General features: G+C 41.1%; 1 protein-coding gene across 14 annotated transcripts in view; it reads right to left on the bottom strand.

Annotated features, from left to right (window-relative positions):
• RAPGEF6 (Rap guanine nucleotide exchange factor 6) overlaps nucleotides 1-22,052 on the bottom strand; it is a 238,253-nt gene extending 216,201 nt beyond the window's left edge. For 5 of the 14 annotated variants that reach the window (XM_075131297.1, XM_075131295.1, XM_075131296.1 and 2 more), the window contains exon 1: nucleotides 20,329-22,051. In XM_075131297.1, the coding sequence (XP_074987398.1) occupies nucleotides 20,329-20,397 (69 nt within the window). In that variant the 5' untranslated portion in view covers nucleotides 20,398-22,051. Of the gene's footprint in view, nucleotides 1-14,288; nucleotides 14,342-20,328 lie in introns of those variants that run through there. The other 9 variants (XM_075131293.1, XM_075131291.1, XM_075131292.1 and 6 more) reach the window with 5 other exon arrangements.
• Nucleotides 22,053-23,272: the final 1,220 nt, after the last annotated feature.

Raw genomic sequence — 23,272 nt, forward strand, 5'->3', positions numbered from 1 at the left:
CCTTACAGCAAAAGTCAAAACAATATTCAGGTTACTCAGAGGCCCCCAAAAAGTCAGCCACTTACTCCAGGTCAACTGCGCCTTAAACCTTGCACCAAAGACAGTGCTTGTATCCAATTGTATAATAGTTAATAAATCTTTAGTTAATTTAAGGAAAAGAAATAGAGTTATTTACAAGGTTAAAGCAGGTAAACATACACACACAAATGAGTTACAGTCTTAGGGTCCAAAAGGTGATAGAAGCTGCTGTAATAAGCAAACTCTATATGTCCTTTAGGGCTAACGCAAACCAAACACTGGGGATCTTTTGCTTATGCTTGGTAATACTTGTCCCTCAGAGTCCAAGCAGCATAAGAATCTCGTTTCTTCTTGTAAGGAATTTTTATTCACTTCCTCCCAGATTTCAAGCTGACGGGGTATGTTCAGTGCACATCTACTCTTCATTCGGGGAGGGGGGGAGGCAGGAGAAGAATCCAATTAAAATCTTTGTTCTTTGTTTCACAATGACTCATTTGGTTTCAGCGGGCCTTCTTGTGGGCAGAACCTATCACGTCCTGTAGGAAGCCAGCATTTTATATTAGTTTACGTTACCTCCTATTTGGTGAGTTACACAGTTACAGAGGTTTACATTGTAAACACTTAATATAACCTAATAATATGGGGGTACAGATGTTATAAATGAGATTAATACCTGCACCATCCTACAAGCATTTCATAAAGTCTAAACACATTCTTATAAACTTAAGATCTATTTTAACAATGATAACACACAGGTGAGCCAGACTGATTTCCAAGTATGTATTGGTCAGTGTTCAGATGAGGCATAGGGGCCCTGGCATGAGCTGGCACCTAGTCTGCCAGCATCACACATACCATGACCTGATGTTACACACAAGTTTCAGGATGCAAACTAAGAACTGTATTCTTCATATACATATACCCAAATAATTAAAAAGACACTCAGCTTGAAATCTAATCAGTTGAAAAGGTGAGTTCAGAGTAAACGGAGGTACTCTGCACCCACTCCCTTGCCAATCACATTTATAGAATACTTGATGGTCATCACTGACTACTCTATAGGCAGAGTCACAAAAGTAATCCTAACCAAAGGAAGTTAAGCAAGCATCACCAATTCACAGATGGAGAAAACAGGTAAACGGCAACCAATGCGACCAAGGTCACAGACTGTTATCAGTACTCAGGAATTTCTGGCTCCTAATCCTGTGCTCTGTCCACCAGATAATGCAGCTACCTATGCTCCACCTCTCTACTTTCCACACAGCGCACCACCAAACACCAAAAAACTCAGAGGCTGTTAAGGATGCAAACTGCAGGGGAAACGTGAGGTGGGAGTCAAAAGATATGGACCTTATGCAACATGCTCAACTTCTCACTTCTCTCAAAACCAACATTAATCTGAAGCATAGTACCCCAGAGATTGGTCCAACAACTAATGCAAAGCTTTTTCAGTGATATTTAATTTTATCCTATAAGAGGTCACATCAGACCTTCTTATTATGAGGAGAGATTAATAAAACTGGGACTTTTCACCTTGGAAAAGAGGCGATTAAGAGAGGATATGATAAGAGGTCTATAAAATCATGACTGGTATAGAGAAAGTAAATAAGGAAGTGTTATTTTCTCCTTCTCATAACACAAGAACTAGGGATCACCAAATGAAATTAATAGGCAGCAGGTTTAAAAACAAACAAAAGGAAGTATTTCTTCACAATTCACAGTCAACGTGTGAAACTCTGCCAGAGGGTGTTGTAAAGGCCAAGGCTATAAAAGGTTTCAAAAAAGAACTAGATAAATTAATGGCGGATAGGTCCATCAATGGCTATTAGCCAGGATAGGCAACAATAGTGTCCCACCCTGGCCTGTTTTCTAGAAGCTGGGAATGGGTGACTAGGGATGGATCACTTGACGATTACCTGTTCTGTTGATTCCCTCTGAAGGCATTGGCCACTGTCAGAAGACAGGATACTGGGCTAGACTGACCTTTGATCTTACCCATTACGGCAATTCTTATATTCAAGTGTTTTTTCAGTAGTCTCAGACAGAACTATAAGGAACATTTCTGCTTTTGAACGAAGACATATAACAGTTATTTGCTGAAAGTGAACATGCCTAATATTGAATTTTAATAAACAGCCCAAGTACATTTTTCTTAGAAACAAGGCAATGAATTCATCTAGCAAATAGGCTTTCAACTTATCAATTCAAATGAAAAACAAAGGACACATACACAGTGCTGAAAACCAAGATAGGCAACATGGAACAGAATGGTCCAATGAAGGTCACAGCATAATGATCCTGCGGTGGCGATGCTTGCATCTGAAGAGTTGGAGGATTCCTACTCTTATTCAGGAAACTATGATAATAAATACAAGGATCCACCATTTTTGTCAAGAGAAGTGTGTGCGCATGCACACACAGTGTTCTTGAGCTCTTTGTTAAGATCAAGCATGGCAAAACTACACATGTTAAAGAAAATTGCTTTTGTTTCAAGAAAGTAGCATATTTGTAATGGATTAGCATCTCATTGAAATGAGCAGACTTTAATGGACTAGTTAAGTACTTTCCAGGTGTATTCTTACCAGGAATGCTGACAAAACCGGCAGATCCAATATCAAAAGATTTTCCCCTTAGCACAAGTGTACTTGACTGTAGAGTCTACATAATTATTCAGGTATTTATCTCTGAGTGCTTTAAATGAGGCTTAGAAAAACAAAAGAAAGTCAGCATTAGCAACACAGTGCTGATCAGAGATGCCATGAAGAATTCAGGCCTCTGATTTGGGAGATCTAAAATGTAAAGGTTCATACAACTAGGTGTTCAGTGTTTGTCAAAACATGGGCACCAGAACATCCACTTCTGAGAGGGCAACAAATCTGATCATAGCTTTGTGGAACCATGTTGTTCAAGATCTTGCTTATGGGTTTAAGGCCACAACCGCTCTCTTAGCTGGAATTTGCAGAGGAGCCAGCTCCTGTGTTGAGCAGCCACTGTCACCTTTGGCCTTAAGGAAAGGCAACTCAGTAAACACTAGATAGAGTCTAACCTATGGGTTAGGAACAGAACTGAGAACTAGGAAATGCCTCCCAATCAAAACACTGCCAGATTCTTCTCTGGCTGTGGTGATGTCACTAAACTTTCTGTGAGAATTTGTTCCTCTGTTAAAATGGAGTAGTATTCACTCATCTCAGATATGCATGCATCCAAGCCAAACAGACATTTGTAAAGAGCTAGATCTGCTGTGCTAAAATTCACTCTGAGGCCACCACCGCCACCACTTCTTGCAGACAATATTTCCTAACCAACTTGTGGGTTTTGCTCTCACACAACAAAACAATATGAAGACACCACACAGGCACTTAACTAAAGCCTAAACCTAATCTAACATTGTACAGGAAAGCAAATGGACGTTGTGTAGTTCTATCTCACTGCCAATGGAGGCAAGAATGAAATAGGTGGCAGCTGGGGCTGTTCTGTTCTTTATACCCTCTGAAGGGAGTCATGAGAACATACAGGGCGCATGCACAGCCCCAATGGATGCCACTGGCTAAAAGATTCTGTGTTCATGCACATAGGGTGCACATATCCACACTAGAACCTATGCAGACAAATGCTCTAAGAAGAACTTTGGGTAAACTGCCAATTTATTTTTTATGAGAATATGCCTGGCAGAATTCTGCTTCTTGGGGAGCACTGTAACAGAAAACATAACATTTCTTATGACAGCACATCCTGTTGTCTCTCTCTAGTTGTAGTAAAAGTTGACACTGAGCCCATACTTACACCGATTACTACAAGCCTATGAATCAATTTGTTAAAAATAGATGTTATGGAAAAATTGTTTCTGTCCTATACACACAGCCTATTTAAAAAAAATTGATCTACTACATAAATAAGAAAATATTTCCTTTATAAAAAAACAGTGATAAATGATACATTTTTATTCATACATAAAGGGACTGTGATTCCATTTTTCTCTGAGGAATCAACCCCCTCCCCAACTCCAAATCTGTTCAGACTTCGGAGACAAGGATGGGACAAAAAAGGCAGTTCCTCTCCCTTGGCAACAGATCCAAATGCCAAGAGTATTTGACATTCACTCCCACCTCTCTCACACCTTCCCCCACCCTTCTTCTACAACTCCCATGTCTCCAGAATGTTCTCTTAGTACGGTTGTTAATGAAGCCTTGGACTTATCTTTTGCAGTATACGTTAACATTTCTGCAAAGAAATTTCTAACTAAAAGACATCTAATATTTGAAATTCTACTCACAATTAGTAAACTAACCAAAAAGCACAAAACATCTAGCAATTTAAGACTATAAAATGGGAAATAGCAAAATTAAAATTAACTCAGACTTTTTATTTACAACAGTGATCTCAAAAATTTAATAAATGATTTCTTTTTATCTACCTTGGAAACCTGGTTGCTGCATTTGTGACCTGATAATTTCTGTAAGTGCATGGTGCCATGGAGTACTATGAAGATGATAAAATAAAGTACCATAACCAACTTAAGAAGTCAGAAGTTATCCTGGATTTTTACTCTTCAGGAAGAGTAACTAGAAGCCAGGGTAGGACTAGTTTTTTTAAAGCAATAGACTTTACATGCTGCCATATAGGAGAAAGGGTTTAAGTTCTTCACATACACCTTCTGCCTTCCGAAAGCCAAAAAGGAAGTGCCTCATCAGTAAACCTTTCAGCCAGAAACCAGGGCTGTAATGCAAGATCTCACTGTTGTATGTTCAGAAGCTAGCTCAGGAGAAGAGGGTCAGGAGCTGAAAGGGGAAAAAGACTATAGAATTATTTGAAACTCTGACATTCATGAGTAGTTTCTGATAAAATGATTAAGAATCCAAGTGAGGTTGTGAGGATTTTCATTAAGCCAATGTATTTAGTTTAATATTTGTTTTATGGGACACCTATGTTATACCAATAAAATAAAAACCAGCAGGATCTTATTAAAGGGAAAAAGGCAAAATACCACATTTATTGTGAATACAGAAAGAATCATAGTAAGCAGTTAGTTATAGCTATAACATGCCATTCAATCTCATATTTATTCACACATTCATTCATACAAACACACACACACACAGGTTCTGCAAGGTTGTAATCATAGTTACCAGCCTTAGAGTTGCTCATGCGAAGCCACTGGCCAGGTGGCCTGGACATGAGGAGGGAGCAGGGCCTTGTCAGATGCTCATCTGATGCTCCTGGAAGTTGGTTTGCAGAATCAGACCCCAAAGTTCTCACTTTTTAGAGTCTATTTTTATAGGAATTTCTTCCTATGCCAGTCTATGGGAATTGCTTCATCATGCTGTTGCTGAATCAATCAGCAGATAGCACATTCCTGACGGCTCCAAGATGTTATCTTGTTCTTTGGTTCTCCCATTCTTGAGGCTGTTGGGTGAATTCCAGTCTGCCCTCCGGGTGGGGTCCTCTGGTTATTTCCACTTGACTTGGTTATTTCCACTGGACACTGGATTCTTAGGCTGGCACCTCCCTGATCATTCAGTTATTATCCACACCAAGCATCCATCCACATACATCCTCTATCTCTATTTTAATCACAGTTGTTAATACAACAAAAGGGTGGGGAGTCTCTGGGTGCTGTTTCTGTTGTTAGAGTATTGCTTTGAGTCTCTCTCTCTGTGAATTGCTTTGAGAACAGACTCTGTCTTAGAATGTACTAACACAATTAGCAGCTTGCAAGTTTCATACATAGAGGGAGAGAAACAGTACCAAAAACCAAGAGACCTCTTAATTAGTAATACCCTGGAATTTAAACTCTGGGGAATCAAACTCATTTGTGATTTTAATACAGAACTTCTTTAATATGATCCAACACCTACATATAACAAATATATCAAACTTTCCGGTTTCTAAAGGAAACCATACCTGTTAACTTAGAAATAGGTATAATCTAACATGCAAATATAATAAAGATGAACATAGAGTTCAAGAAAAATAAAACACTACTTTCTAGCAGAAGGGACAACTTCTGTCAAACGAAAAGTTCATCTGCACAGAAGTGTCAGATTTAAAAAACGTAAAGCAGAGGTGGGAAAACTACGGCCCGTGGGCCACATCCGGCCCACAGGACTGTTCTGCCCGGCCCCTGAGCTCCCAGCTGGGGAGACTAGCCCCCGGCCCCTCCTCTGCTGTCCCCCCTCCCGCACAGCCACAATGCCGCGCAGGCAGCATTCTGGGCGGCAGGGCTACGCGCTCAAGCAGGGCTGTGCAGCAGCATGTCTGGCTCCAGCCGGGCTGCGTGGCTGCCAGACATGCTGCTCTGAGTGGCATGGTAAGGGGGCCATGCCAGGGCCGGGGGGTTGGATAAGGGGCAGGGGAGCAGGGGCAGTTGGATAAGGGGTGGGATCCCAGGGAGCACTTAGGGGGCAGGGGTGTGGCTAGGGGGCGGGGCAGTCAGGGGACAGGAAGCAGAGGGGGTTTGGATAGGGGATGAGGTCCTAGAGGCGGGAAGTTAAGGACAGGGGTCCCGGGAGGGGGCAGTCAGGGGACAACGAGCAGGGGGGGTTGGATGGGTCGGGGTTCTGAGGGAAGCTGTCATGGGGTGGGAAGTGGGAGGGGTCAGGTAGGGGGGCGGGAGCCAGGCTGTTTGGGAAGGCACAGCCATCCTTCCCCAGCCCTCCATACAGTTTCGCACCCCAATGTGGCCTTTGGGCCAAAAAGTTTGCCCACCCCTGCTGTAAAATGCATTTCAAGAACTCCGGAGTGTATCTTAATTATCTCACACTATGCACAGCAATCTTGGCAACTACTCTTGAACAGATTCAGAAATAATTTTATCAAATTGTTTATGTTTAGAAACAAAGGGAAATTGCCTTTAATACATGACTACAACTGCTCATTAGAAAGTAAATGATTTTCAAAAAAAAATTCAGGGAACAATATCAAGGCAAATCATCATTTACAATGAAAAAAAAAAATCATTCCATTTCTGGCAGCCCCAAGCATTCAAACTCTATACTAAGCACACATATGCTTCCAATACTTTTAACAGCAGAAATGAAATGCAGTATTTAATTTCCAAAAAGGCTTTTCTAAGTTGTCAAGTCACAACTTAAATGTAAGACTATTTACATAGAAAACACTGTAGCACCTTCAAAAAATTAAGCACACTGGTGCAAAATTTCAGCAGAAAATCATTTATGCTTTCAAGTTTTTTGCACAGCTACACAAGCATTTTCCACCAAGTTCAACGATACTAATATAAATTTTAAGAAAAGCAAATGCATGCCATTGATACATAGTTTTTAATCAATCTTATGGCATGAGAGATTCTCAATCTAGAACAAAGAGATGAGATTTCCACCACAAATCTCTGACGTATTTTGGGCACCTTCCAGATAGAATCTAAAAAATAACAGTAAGTCATGCAAACCTAGTTGCAGTGGTGTTACCTGTGGTCAGAGTAATTGTTTAGTGCCTCACTGATTGGCTATTGAAATTGGAGCTTAAAATTTACGGAATTTCATCTGTAAAAAAACAAAATAACTTTTCCTTTAAGCAAATTTCCTCATTGCGCAGAAATAGGATCAGGCAATGCAATGAAGTAGATATTTCTTTCATATATAAAAATACCTCAATGCACTATAGTTTAAAATACAGACTCTTGAATTCCATTGCAGATTGGATTTAGAATTGCTGGAAGCTGTGAGAGCGGCTAACTTGCAACACTTCTCATACTAGTCATTTTTATTAATATTGCTGCTTCTCACACTTGCTTATTTAAAATTTTAAATTATTTAAACATTATTTTTTGGCACTCTTAACAGAATAAATACCTTAAGGAACACTGAGGCAGAAACTTTAGGTGTTAAAAGCTACAAGACGATGCATGCAGCAATCTGTCCACTGATTTCCTGTGATGAAACCATACGGTTACTCACCATCTAATTTTAAATGAATCAGACTTGGAAATTACATTCAGCAGACAAGCAAGCATGGAAGCATACTAAGCTACAGAAGACAAGGTAAAAAGCAATGTAACTCACTAAGTACAAACCCTGAAAATGCTACAAATAATGCCTACACACATACTATTGTTGCTAGAGTTAGTAATGCACAGTAATTTGAGGCCTTCTCACACAAACACAATCCTGGATAGCTGCAGGCTTTCCAATGCATGAAGGAATCAGTGTAATGGTGATGTGAGAGGAGCAGTGGGTGTAGGATGTTGAGAGGCATGCTCACCAGCTCATTCTGGCTGACCCTTTGGTGTCGGATGGAAATGTAAGGGGAATTCAACTTCTCCTATAGGTCATCTACAGAGTCTGACAAGTCTCTGTTCTTCTAGAAAAGAAAATAGCACTTTCAGATCCTATGCACAAAATCTAAGAGCATTTATCACAGTGGTGGAAGTAGTATGTCTATTTTTCTGCTGGTTTGTGGGCCAAAAGGTAAAAAAATTCTATGCTGCAACATCAAAAGAAAACTTAAAAACCCCTCAATTCTGCTCCTGTGTTCACACTTGTTTAGTTTACACAAATAGTTGTGCCTTCTGTAGGTCCGTGATTGACAGCTGTAGAATTGCCTCTGAATCCGAGCAGGCAAAAAAGCAGAAATCCATGTGAGGAGGCAACATGGAAATGCAACTGAAGAGAAGTTTGAGATGTTCTTGTGATTCAGTAAGGACTGCATGTTAGAAATCACAACAATCATGAAAAGTTATTTTTGAAGGCATTCAATTTTCCTAGAAAGAAAAGCTAAGTCTCTAGCCAATGAGCAAGTCTTGTTCAGGCCTCTCTTGCCATGGGGATGGGAAAACTCCCAGAACAGTGACCATCACATGAGAGAACTCTCTAAGCCGTGTTCCTGTGTTACCTACCAGTACCAATTTAGGTGATAAATAAATATTGCTGAAAGCGTCATTTACTTTTTAAGAGTTTATGGTACTGGTTTACTTTTGGCATTTCACTCAGCTTGAAAATGTAAGTGAAGTGGTAAGTTTTTCCTCTGGTTTTCACACACATTTTACAGTTTGGGTTCACACCACTGTAGGAGATTTTTTTAATTTAAAAAAATTGCTTTTAAAAGGCACACTATTTCTATTTAAGTTGCCTTGTCCCTCCTCCAATCTCTGAATGTTGTTTAAAAACAACTTCTAAATGGAAGAAGTTCATATGGAGACTGGTGCTACATATATTTTAAAAACAACCCCAAACATGCAGCAGCTTCAAAATTCTCAATACTGCCTACTCATACTTGTTCAAGGTGCTAACGTAGACAATAACTTTGGTAGACCAACTGAAAATTAAATAACGTGCTTGTCCATGACAGTTCCTTAAACCACTAATGACAGGTTTCAGAGTAGCAGCCATGTTAGTCTGTATTCGCAAAAAGAATTTATTTGAGCATAAGCTTTTGTGAGCTACAGCTCACTTCATCAGATGCATTCGATGAAGTGAGCTGTAGCTCATGAAAGCTTATGCTCATATAAATTGGTTAGTCTCTAAGGTGCCACAAGTCCTCTTTTTTTTTTTTTTTTTTACTTTCATTTATGAATATTGTACTTGTCCAAGACTCACAAAAATAATACTGACGTACGTCTCTAAGCTAAATTAATCCAACGGTGAATGCTAGGAAGTCTTCTAATCTATCCATTCAAAAATAGTACTCCGTGAACAGTCAATGTCGCAAAATATAGCAATCACTATTCTAGTTAAAGTTGCATCATCAAGCCACTACAAATCTTATATTTGAAGACAAACTTTTTATAAAACATAATATGTTCTATACTCAATTATACTTCAGTTGATTTTAAAATAGTTTCACTTATAAATAATATCTGACAAAGTGTAATTAGTGGTGATATTAATGATTTCAGATATTTTGTTACAGTTAAATAGGAAAAGATCTCATTTAACAATTATTCTTTAGAGGTTTTGGACTGGAACATGGAGTAGGACATTTTCATACTATAAACTGAGTAAAAGGCAATTGAGCATATACAGTACTTGAATAGTCATGTTCAGCTTTGCATACTATCCTAATGTGTCTTTCAGAAAGTGTTATTTCATCAGTCTTTCCAAAGTACAACTGCAAAAGGAAGAACAGTTTAATGCATGTCAAGTATAGAGATGATTTTCAAACCCAGAGGTCAGTTGAAGGTGCGGGAGGAGTGGAAATCAGGGGATTGGATGGATCAGGCAACTGGGAATACAGTATGGAGCCAGTTTTGAATTTTATTCAGGTGGACACTAAACAAAAGCCACTACTAACCAATAGTCACACAGTGGTCTCAATATTTTATCCTAGAAATTCTAATGGACAAGAGTCACATAATCCACCATAATAAGCACCCTTGCTGGTCATCTCAGAGAAGTCAAGGAATGAATGGGCCATGGAAGCTGAGCTGCCTTGAGGAATATTGGTGAGGCAATTGCACTGTCCATGATGAGCCACTTAATTATTTATACTACAATAGCATCTAGAGGCCCAAGCTGAGATCAGGGCCCCTTTTTATTAGGCAACTGTACAAACACATGGCAAGAGAGAATTGCTTCCCAAAGAGCTTACAAATGAACTAGGATTAGGATAGGAGGAAAAACAGAGGCACAGACAGGTGAAGTTGTAATATATCAGGTTAGTGGCAGAGGCAGGAACAGAATCTGGTTTACTGAGCCCCAGTCTAACGTCCTATTGACTAGACTATGCTTCAGCCTCTAGGGTTGCCAATGTAGCACTACTTATGGGCATTAAATTCCCTTATTTAGTTGGGAGCAAGAGAAAATGAAGCTAAGGAAGAATCTCTTTGATTTTATTGGTTAAAACCAGATGCTGACTGTGTATTGTTAAATTCCCAGAGCTGTCCCATTCGGTAGGCAACAAGATTTTCCCTATACACCTAATTCTCCCTAGATCTGGCCATGGGAAGTTTTAAAAGCTGTGTCAGTCACTAACTTCAAGATGTGCCAAGACAGTATGAAGAGAAAACTGAGACCATCATCCTGAACTCATTTACTAGATTGCTCCTAAACCTGATAGCTATGGTTGTACATTGTACCAATGGTAATCTGATATAATAATTCCAGGAATCAAGGGTGCTAAGGAATTTGTTCCTTTTCAGAGTTAATATTCAATGTTAGTTTTTCTACTTAACATTCAGAATACAGAGCAGCTGCATAGTGGACAAAGCACAGAAACTCCCAAGTATTTGTTTTCCAAAATTCAGCTACTAGTTCACCATGTCACCTTCAGCAAAACATTTGAATTTTCTACTTTATTTCTCCCATGACATAGAAGGGAGATAATACTGTTACCCCTTTTGACTCATGCATTTCACCAAAGATTCGGGATCTTATAAGTTATTCCAATGAGGAGAAATTGGTGATAAGCTCAGATGTTCCTTTGATGCAATCCTGTTTATTTAAGAGGAATGTACAAAGCCCTTGTGACAGGCAGAGACTTCACCTGGTCCCGCTTGGGTGTTTTCAGCTTATCTTCCAAAGTCCTTTTTCCCTTTGGCAACCTTGCTCTAGTCTTTCTGGATTCACAGGCATGGGGATTTTCCAATTAAGGGAATGTTCAGTCTCTGAGTTTTCATTTAAGAGCATTGATGGGGTCTGGCTTGTTTATGGTGGTTACATATGGTTAATACAGCTAAACAATGGGTCAGAGTTTATCTTCAATTCTTCCCTACGGAGATCAGCTTGAATCTGGTCTGGTGAGTCCTTGTGGGCGGTGGAGGTTTACAAGCTGTCTTCCTCTCAGCAACTCTGTTGCAAGAGTCAGCTAACTCTGAGGCATAGCAGTATTCCTACTGGTTGCCACCCCTTCCAGTGACAAGTTCTCCCTTTTAAGCTTGCTTCTTCCATGCAGAGCAGGCTCTGCAGGTGCACCTATTTAGAACCAAAGATGCTCATTAGCCTTCTCCTGATTGGGATGGTGGCAAGCCCCATCATGGTTCTGTTTCCCTGAACACAGCAGGAATCAAACAACAAGAGCTTCTTTTCTCATAGATGTAAGCCCCTTTCAGACAGCACTCAGCCCTAAAAGCTCTGCCCTCTAGGCTTTTCTCAGGGCTACACTCCTAATATTTTACTAACATCACTCAGAGAAAAATAAAAAGTATTTATTATTGCAAGACTACGTATGAGCACTAGTGCTTACGTCCGTGTGACTCCAAAGATCAATTATTGCCATTCTCTGCTCTGATAATGTGTTCACAGTATAAAACTCTGCTGCCAGGTATTTATTAGTAGCAAACTATCAACATATCACTCCCCGTTAGCAATCTCTTCCTTGACTTACTGATAAGCTATGCATTGTTTACAAAATTTGGTTTTCAAAGGTCCAAGTACCCAGCCTTGCAAATTACTAAATGGATATCCATCTGAACAGATTTAATCCCTGGAAAGCTGCAGTCACTGCTGTTAATTTGTATTAGTTATAAAACCTTTCGGTTGCAGGCTCACATGCTTTCAAGTTAAAAGACAATTAAATATGAAGTTTATATATTTTGTTTGGCATTTTTAAGGTTTTAAGAGAGAGTGTAATGAAAAGAAGGATGCATCTTGCATATTATCAATTTCAGTGCTAAATTTGGGTTAATATTGATTACCAGCCTGAAAGATGTTAAAGAAGCATTCAAAAAAAAAAAAATGTTGTGTCAGAATTTTGTGCAATAACGTCTAGTGGGCCAAATCTTGGACTTAGCTCTCAGCCTCAAGAAATAGGCTCGATGAAGGGGGCAACTATGTGAAGAGATTCAGCTTGTCTACACCAGGAAATTGAGTAGGGTAGTTATAAGGGAATAAACTTTCAAAGCAGTGTAATGATTCCAGTTATAGTGACCACATGGGGAGTTATCCTGGAATAGCTATTCTTACTATACCTGGGCTAGTCAATTTCCCCATGTAGACAAACCCTTAGGCACCTGCTTAACTTTAGGTACTGTGAGTAGTCCCACTGATAAGCATGTACCCTAGTATTTGCAGGATCAGGATTCAGAACTGGTCATATTATATTACTTGTTGTGGGGGGACTAGCTACCTCCTGATATGGCGAGTTTACCTTTGTAGTAGGTTCCCAACATATACTTTAAATGCCAGCTTCTATGATTAAGAATACCAAAACAGCACAGCTACAATATGTTACATCCGGAAGTGAGATATTTTTGCACTAAATTATTATTACCCTTCTTTCAGTTTGAGACCAAAATTCTCATTTCCATAAAAAAGGTTTTAAGAAGACAGATTAGAATTGGCACATCACACTAACAAGAGGAGGGCAAAGCAAGACACAGTAGTAAAAAAAAAAAAAAAAAAAATGGCCGGAATCATATTTCCCTCATGAGGCCCAGATACTAACATTAGAATGTTTATTAAATACAAACCAGAAGCTGTAATTTAAGTTAGCACAAAAGGTTTCTTTCTAGTTTTATATGACATTTGTGAATGTCCAGTACTATTTGCAGAGATTCAGACAAATTAAGTTAATAGCCTTTTAACATAGACCCTGTTAAGCGCTGTGAGCCATATAGCTTTCAAATAAAGTACTAAAAAAATGGATTTTAACAAATACTACTCCCATATTTCACCTCCTAAGCTTACCAAAAATTAATAGAGGCTTGAAAAAACTACTTTAAAATACCAGTTATTTCTAGAAACAAGAAGCAGATGTTCTCTTCTATTTGTCTCAGCTGTGCTGCAGTACAACAGAGTCTCTGTTATGCTGCCAGCAGTAATTTATATTTATTTATTTATTACAGCCATTTTATAGTGCCCATCACTGTAGTGTCTGGGTACACTAAAATATCTGGATATGCTGTACAATTACACGATTCAGATTAATGCAAAAATATTTCTTACGTATTGAAAAGCCAATATATCCTGACACTTCCCTCGGACTGTTTTATTAATACAATTCTTGAGCAGATTACAGTGTGATTTTTTTCCTTCCATTGTTTTAAAAAAAGGGGAGGGGGAGGAGGGAGGAGAAGAAAAACAGGGTTTGTTTCCAAATAATAGGAATATTAACATTAACACACACACACACCCCAAAAAATACTGAAACAGAACATACTACAAAAGGAGTCATATTATGTTCTTTTAAATTACAAACTAGTCTAAGTCTCCAAAGGCAAATTAAGTCCAATCTGCCATTATGGAGGGAATCCATAACAAGAACAGTCATTCAAAAATCTGTGCAAAAAGAGGGAACAGGGTCCATTGAAAAGAGAAGACAGTGAGAGCAAGAAGACTATTGGCATAAGTTACCTTGTATTTAAATTAATATCTTACCCTGCCAGCTCAGACATTATCTTTAGCCGTTAAGCAACTCTCCATCACAGAACACTATCACAGCTCTTGTATGGATCAGACAAGGGATTCAGGGACTCAAACAAGTAAGAGACCTTTAATGATGCTGTATACACTGATGTAAACACTCACACACCCTCAATTTGTTTGAGCAAATGACAATTCCTTCATTTAAAATATCCTCAAACCACACTGTTCAATATATACATTAGTAACACATGTAAAATATACACAGTGATATATTACATTGAAGAGCTAAGGCACTACATGAAACCCATCAAATACCATCACCTCTGTTTGTAAAAGTTAAGGGTTCTGCATGTATAAATATTCCCCTATTTAATACCAAGCTATCATTAGGATAACCATGCCTGGAGTATTAGAAGAACAGCAAATCCTTCCCTCAAGTTCTTTTATATACTCAGATTTCAAAATATTAAAGTTTTTATATACATTTAAAATACTGTAAAGTAAATGTTTGTCTATTACAGACAATGCTTTGTCAATAAACTGTCACGTATGGGGGGGGGGTAGGGGGAACAAGATAGTTTCAATAACAAATCACTCTAGTGGAGGATCTGTCCCCACAACAATAAACTGTGTGTCACAATGCAAATAAGCTTCTGTGATTAATCATTCCATGACAACCTATCAACTGATCACTCTTGATCACAAGACCTTCCCATCTTAGTCAAAACACAGGATACAACAAGGTTCCAAGTAATATCTCATGTTTAGTAAAGTAAATCTAGGAATAGACATTTTAGAAGATTTTCCACACAACAAACAAAGCAGCAGCCTGCTTTGCTTCATATATGCAAATTTCCATGAATATGGAATAAGTGGTCCATACTATCTTTAGGTTGGCAATACAAGAGAGGAATACCTTAGTATAACAGAACCACCAATACAAAAGTATCTCCAGCAGATTATCAAAATAATTATTAATTTGATATCTCAAAAGCAGGTTAATGTTTTTCACAAGGAAATTAAAAATATTAATGCATAAAGTACCTACTCAAAACAGAAATCAAGTGCCTACATGTTAGTACACAAGTTACGTATATTAGACAAGAATTGGAATGTTATGACAAGAAAGAAATCTTGCTCCAGCACAGAGATTTACAATCACAAGAATCTGCGCAATCAGGAATGAAAACCTTGATCATGTTGAACACAATATGTCTCTACTATGCGACATCATCAGAACAACAATAGCTTCTTGAAGTAAATTGTATACATTTTACTAAAAAAAAAAAAAAAAAGTTTTTCTATTTACAAAATATAAGAATAGTAACTTTCTGGCAAAATTGCTAATAACTATCTTAATTTGGATAGCAGAGCCACTCACGTATGAAAATTAACAGGCAGATTAGTTGTCTGTTAGATATGAGTTTTCCAAAGAGACTTTTCTGTATCAGTAATACCACTTTTGACACAGGAGATTAGGTGCTAACAAATGAGGCTTTGATCTTGCCATGTGGGCGGGCAGACGATGCATTTAATTGCAAAATCAGGGCCTAAGAGAAAAAGTTACACTGTAATTTTGATTTTTTTTAAAAAAAAATTGATTAATGACACTATCGAGTTTAAATTTGACAGTAACATTTTTTTGTAAAAATGAGTTCTTATAAAACCAAGCCTAACAGAATTGCTTCAACAATTTTTAAAAATTCTATGAAATCTGTTATTTAAAAAATGTGTACTGTTCAAAACGCCAGCACTGTCCCAGTAAGAAAGTGAAATAGATTTCATTGATTTTCATCGTCCATACTGAGAGACATGCAAAATATAAAGAACATAGACCCCAGTCTTACAAAGATTTAAGCACACTTTAAGAATGAGTAGTCCCATTATAAAACAAGCGTATAAATCAGGGATCGGCAACGTTTGGCTCACGGCCCGCCAGGGTAAGCCCCCTGGCACGGCCCGAGAGATGTGCTGGCCGCCACTTCCCACAGCCCCCATTGGCCTGAAGCGGCAATCCGTGACCAGTGGGATCCACGATTGGCTGAACCTGCGGACGCGGCAGGTAAACAAACTAGGCCAGCCCACCAGGGGGCTTACCCTGGCAGGCCGCGTGCCAAACATTGTCGATCCTGGAATAAATCTTTACAAGATCAAGGTCAGTGACAAATTAACTAGTTGGGTATTTGTTTCTTTTACTTTTTAAATCACATTTAAACTATTAGTAACATAGGCTAAGAAATTAGGCCCCGATTCTGGAATCAGAATCACACCACCAAACCCTTCACCTGCAAATAGCTCTACTGCAGTCATTGGGGATCCACAGAGGCCAGCCCAAAAGCAGGATCAGGGCCTTGGCATACTTACAGAATATAATTTTTAATTTGACAAGATTAATGTAATATTTATTGGGTTAGTTTAAATTTATGTTTTTAGAAACATGTTATTCAAGATGCTTTATAAACTGCCCCAGAGAGTTCTGTAATAATCAGTGGTGCCAAAAAAAATCTTGGGCTGAATATAAAAGAGTATTTCAAATATTTTACTCTAGTACTGCAAGAAAAATAGTATTTACACCTTGCAGGAAAAGTCTGAAGCATTAAGTGCTCCCAAAAACAAACCCATGCAGCAACACAGCATGGCATACCAACTCATTGATTGTAAACAGGACCATTCAATGTAGATGCCTACCCCGGATACTAGAAGTAGGTCTAAAACATAAGAATGGCCATAATGGGTCAGACCAATGGTCAATCTAGCCCAGTACCCGGTCTTCCGACAGTGGGCAATGCCAAATGCTTCAAAGGGAATTAAAAGAATATGGCGATTATCAAGTGATCCATCCCCTGTTGACTAGTCCCAGCATCTGACAATCAGAGGCTCAGAGACACCCAGAGAAAGGGGTTACATCCCAGACCATCCTGGCCAATAACCATGTATGGACTTATATTCTGTGATTTTATCTCATTCTTTTTTGAACCCAGTTATAGTTTTGGCCTTCACAACATCCCCTTGAAACGAAGTTTGATAGTGTACTTCCTTTTGTTTGTTTTAAACTTGCTGCCTATTAATTTCATTGTATGACCCCTGGTTCTTGTGTTAAATGAAAGAGTAAATAACACTTCCTTATTCATTTTCTTCACACCATTCATAATCTTATAGACCTCCATCATATCCTCCCTTAGTTATCTCTTTTCCAATCTGAACAATCTCAGTCTTTTTAATTTCTCCTCATATGAAAACTGTTCCATACCCTTAATCATTTTTGTTGCCCTTCTCTATACCTTTTTCAATTATAATATGTCTTTTTTGAGATGGGGTGACCAGAACTGCACACAGTATTCAAGGTGTGAGTGTATGAAGTGATAGATAATAAGGCAGTAAATACATGATAATGGTTCCTAACATTGTTAGCTTTTTTGATTGCCGCTGCATGTTGAGCACGATTTCAGAGAACTATCTACGAAGTCTCCAAGATCTCTTTCTTGAGTGACCACATGGGGAGTTATCCCCATCATTTTGTAGATATAGTTGGGACTATCATAGAATCATAGAATATCAGGGTTGGAAGGGATCTCAGGAGGTCATCTAGTCCAACCCCCTGCTCAAAGCAGGACCGATCCCCAACTAAATCATCCCAGCCAGGGCTTTGTCAAGCCTGACCTTAAAAATCTCTAAGGAAGGACATTCCACCACCTCCATAGGTAACACATTCCAGTGTTTCACCACCCTCCTAGTGGAAAAGTTTTTCCTAATATCCAACCTAAATCTCCCCCACTGCAACTTGAGACCATTACTCCTTATTCTGTCATCTGCTACCACTGAGAACAGTCTAGAGCCATCCTCTTTGGAACCCCCTTTCAGGTAGTTGAAAGCAGCTATCAAATCCCCCCTCATTCTTCTCTTCCGCAGACTAAACAATCCCAGTTCCCTCAGCCTCTCCTCATAAGTCATGTGTTCCAGTCCCCTAATCATTTTTGTTGCCCTCCGCTGGACTCTCTCCAATTTTTCCACATCCTTCTTGTAGTGTAGTGTCCAAAACTGGACATAGTACTCCAGATGAGGCCTCACCAGTGTCGAATAGAGGGGAACGATAACATCCCTCAATCTGCTGGCAATGTCCCTACATATACATCCCAAAATGCCATTGGCCTTCTTGGCAACAAGGGCACACTGTTGACTCATATCCAGCTTCTCGTCCACTGTAACCCCTAGGTCCTTTTCTGCAGAACTGCTGCCGAGCCATTCGGTCCCTAGTCTGTAGCGGCGCATGGGATTCTTCCGTCCTAAGTGCAGGACTCTGCAACTGTCCTTGTTGAACTTCATCGGATTTCTGTTGGCCTAATCCTCCAATTTGTCTAGGTCCCTCTGTATCCTATCCCTACCCTCCAGCGTATCTACCTCTTCTCCCAGTTTAGTGTCATCTGCAAACTTGCTGAGGGTGCAATCCACACCATCCTCCAGATCATTTATGAAGATATTGAACAAAACCGGCCCCAGGACCAACCCTTGGGGCACTCCACTTGATACCGGCTGCCAACTAGACATGGAGCCATTGATCACTACCCGTTGAGCCGACGATCTAGACAGCTTTCTATGCACCTTATAGTCCATTCAACCAGCCCATGCTTCTTTAACTTGCTGGAAAGAATATTGTGGGAAACCGTCAAAAGCTTATGTTTTCCAACATGTATTATTTTGCATTTATCAACACTGAATTTCATATGCCATTTTGTTGCTCAGTCACCCAGTTTTGTGACATCCCTTTGCAACTCTTCACAGTCTGCTTTGGATTTAACTATTTTGAGTAATTTGTATCATCTGCAAACTTTGCCACCTCACTGTTCACCCATTTTCCAGATCATTTATGAATATGTTGAACAGCACTGGTCCCAGCATTGGTCCGTGGGGATCCAATGCTACAAATCACGATTGGAAGAAGGCAGAAGAACAACAAAGGGTTACAGCAAGAAAGAAAAAAAATCACCAACCTACCAAACTAACCAAGAAAACATGCATATCATCATCATATCCCTTACAGACAGTACCTCATCATTAATTCCGGCACCAGAAAGTGGGGGGGTGGGAGGAGTAGAGGAGGCAGTAAGAGGACAATAAATCTCCCAATGGAAGGTAAATATTAAAATTGGAAGGATGCACAAGTCGCTTAAAATGCATTAATCCTGTTTTTTTTAATCACTGTCCCACCTCAACACATTTCTCAAGTGATCTCTGTAGCAGTACTCTTCATGTAGCCTTTTGATAATTAGCTCAAAGAGATCAGGCAGGACATTTCACTTTCCATGAAGTATCAAGGGAGAACAGATGTTTCCCCATTTCAGAAGGATTCAAACATAGGACTGGAGTGAATCTTTTCATGCTGCTCTTCAACTCTTGATCACATGGAAATTGCAGTAAGGCAAAAAAGCAAATGTAAGCAAACAAACCAATAATAAGCAAAAAGACTGTCAAACATACATTCCATGGTGGAAATTAACATCCCATAATGCTGCTCTTCTACAGTCTGTTGATCCCCAAAATATGGTTGATTAGAAACTAATCATTTTATTGGAACTCACTATTTTAATGTAAAAAAGTCTTGCAAATTTCTACTTTCCCACTCCCTGGGGAAGGATCTTTTTTTTTAAATCTGCATTATGCTGTTGGTGAGTAGATTATATCTGGACTGGTAATTTTTCATGACAGTTTTGCAAGATTGAAATAAATATCATTTTTAATGAGGCACATCTGTCCTAATCTCTATCTATTCCAGTGAATTATTCTGCTATCCATTTTGAAAATCATGATTTCACAAGTGCCTTGTGTCTCCTAAATGCATTACATGCTGCTGAGTTTGAAAGGCCCTATTTTGCAAAAAGGGAAACTCAGTGGGAGGAATATTTCCTGCTTATAAAACAAAAAGTGTCACTCCATGAGTGTCAGCATTGCAATTTTCATAAATGAAAAAAATATACCACTGAACTGCTGATCTGTCTGGTAAAAGAAGAAAACTCAAGCAAAGAAACAAGTGAAAAGCAAAATCAAAATGCATTACCTCTTGAGTCCTTTCTGATGGTTTTTTTCGCAATGCCTGTTTAATCTTGGGATCCACAGGAGAGGTCATTCTACTACTTTAATTCTCCAGTTATGAATTCCACAAAAATAGCTTATTACTTGGGAGGCGGGGGGATGAAGTGATCCCTTCCAGGTCAAAAGGAAAGCAATGGAAACTTCAAGTTTAGATTTTGTTGTAAGCTTCTTTTTCAACCCCCTTCATTTCTCCCTGAATTAGGATGTAAACTTTGTGACAGGCTTGTGTTGTTCTTTTTAGCAGTCCATCGAAATTAGTATCTGGCAAATAATAGATTTCCTCAATTAGATGAAGCTCAGTTCCTCTGGTGCATTTCCCCTTTGCTTATGCAGCTCCCAAAGGTTGGAAACAAACATCCAAAACTTCCTTTCATCTCACATGACATTCAGAAAAATCTTTGTGCAAAAAAAGTAAAATGACGAAGCACCAGCAGCAAAAGTTTCTTCAGTCACCCAGAAAGATAATCCAGAAGATAGGGGAATCTAATCACTACATCAAACTTCAACAGGGGGAGGGGAAGGGCAGGGTTGATTTTCAGGAAGATTCTGGGTGGTAGTTATTGATTTTTTGGAAGGAGGACCAGTTGAGTGGCTTGGTGCATATGTTCTTGGGGTTGGGGCTGTAAGAGACAGGGTACAGGTTTTGGAAGAGAAAAGGTCAAATTTGGCGGTAACATGGGTATAAGGAATATTTGGTATGGGGGGGGGGGAGAAAGGGAAGGAAGTCAGGATTAGAGGAAGTGGTGAGTGGAGTCAGGCTAAAGGAAAGGCATAGGGGAGTGGCTGGGCCAGTCTGGGGTGGATTTGAAGGGCAAGGTTTGAAGAAGTGGGGTGAATTGGGGGCAAAGGGCTTCCTGGGGGAGGTTTAAAGAGAAGTGGACTGGAAGTATCCAGGAATTAGGGGGTCAGTGATCGGGGTAGGTGAGTCGGGGATGGGGGGAGATTCAGAAAAGGATCAATCGCCGTGGGGAGGGGGTTAGCGACCAGGGGACCTGAGGTCAGACGGGAGAAGTGAGGTGCCAGTGATTATGGGCCAGACACGGGTGGCGGCGGCGGCCGCCCGTGATTCAAGGCCGGAGACGTCCGTGCGTGGGGGCCTGCGGGTCACTGACGAGGGGCCAGGAGGGTGTCAGCGACGAGGGGCCAGGGTCGCTCGGGGAGGGCCATGCGGAGGCGCCGGGGAGCTGCCAGTCGCGGGGGGGCTCAGGGAAGCGGGATCGGTGGGGGGGGGAAGCCCGTGTGAGGGAGTTGCAGGGGGTTCCCGCTCCCCCTCGCTGCTCACCAGGCGGCTGGCTCCTCCTCGGGGCTCCGGGCTCCCAGCTCAACGGCAGCAGCACATGGGGGAGACGGAGGCAACCGCCACATGCTCCCCACAGGCGACCCGGCTCCCCATCGCCGGGGGACCCCTAGCAGCGTCCCAGCCCCTCCGGCGCCGGCGAACGTGAGGTGAAGTCTCGGGACGCGGCCGGGCTGGATGGAAGTTACCGGCCGGAGTTGGTCTCCCTCAGCCCGCCGGCGCCCTGGCTGACTATCTGTGAATCTCCTTCGCTCCAATAAAAAAGGTGAGCGGGCGGGCGGATTAGTGTCGCGCGCGGGGAAGAACCCAGACCATTCTGCGGCGTATACAAGCGGCCCACCGAGGATTCAGCCGAAGGCGACCCGGACCCGGTTTCCCGTGCCGTCTACCTCGATTGGAAATTTGGCCCCGATAAAACCTAGCGAAAGCGGGCGCCTAACACGGTGTATTAGCGAGAAGGGTGGTGGGAAGGGGGTGGACCCTTGGGTGGGGAAGGGGTGGTGATTGGGCGTGGTGGCACCAGGTTCCGCCCCTATCCTGGAGATTGACTCTCAGCTCCTCCCTCAGAGGTCCCCCCCCCACTGGAAGCATCGCGAGGGTTTATGCTCAAGGGGGGGGGATATGCGCGCGCATGCGCAGTTGGAACGGCTAAGCGTCTGCGCGGAAGGGGCGAAGGGCCGTGGTTTTTCGTTGTAGCCGAAGAGGCCCGGGAGGCTGCTGGGGGCCCCCTCAAGGCTGCACCGGTGGGAGCGGGGGCGGGTGTCTGAGTCCCCTGGCTCCGGGCGGTGAGAAAAGCGCCGCACACAGCGAGACTCGATGAGAACCCCTGGATTGTCGGCGGTGGCCGCAGCCCTGAGGGTGTTGCCCGCTGCCGCTCCGCCTCGTTTGTCAGTGACCTACCGCTACATTACAGACCTCGCCCCGTCCCCCGTCCCCCCCAAAAAATCAGGGATCCCGGACTAACCACACCGAAATCTGTTCAACCCGCCCTTGAATTGCAGCTGCCGCTAGGGAGTAACGGGGGCGTGAGAATAGGTGAGGATGGGCGGTGGAGAATATTGGGTTTAATGGATGCTGCAAGGGAAAACCGAGAACACCGCTACTCACTGGGGAATGCGGGCGGCGGCCTCAGACTAAAGCACCCCCATCGCTCAAAAGTGCTAGAGGATTTTTCACAAGGTTTTATATCTCTCTTAGCACATCCTAGAATCATAGGGCTGGAAGGGACCTCACAGGTTCATCTAGCCCAGCCCCCTGCACTCGTGGCAGGACTAAGTATTATCTAGACCATCCCTGTCAGGTGTTTGTCTGTCCTGCTCTTAAAAATTCCCACTGACAGAGATTTCACAACCTCCCAAGGCAATTTATTCCAGTGCTTAACCACCCTGATAGGAAATTTTTCCTAATGTCCAACCTAAAGTGCCCTTGCTGCAGTTTTAGCCCATTGCTTCTTGTCCTATCCTCAGAGGTTAATAATTTTTCTTTCTCCTCCTTGTAACAACCATTTATGTACTTAAAAATTATGTCCCCTCTCAGTCTTCTCTTTTCCGGACTAAACAAACCTAATTTTTTCAATCTTCCCTCCATGAGTGGAAGATGGAGGCTGCCCTGA

Source organism: Caretta caretta, chromosome 8 (assembly GCF_965140235.1).
Source record: "Caretta caretta isolate rCarCar2 chromosome 8, rCarCar1.hap1, whole genome shotgun sequence".
Lineage (NCBI taxonomy): Eukaryota > Metazoa > Chordata > Testudines > Cheloniidae > Caretta > Caretta caretta.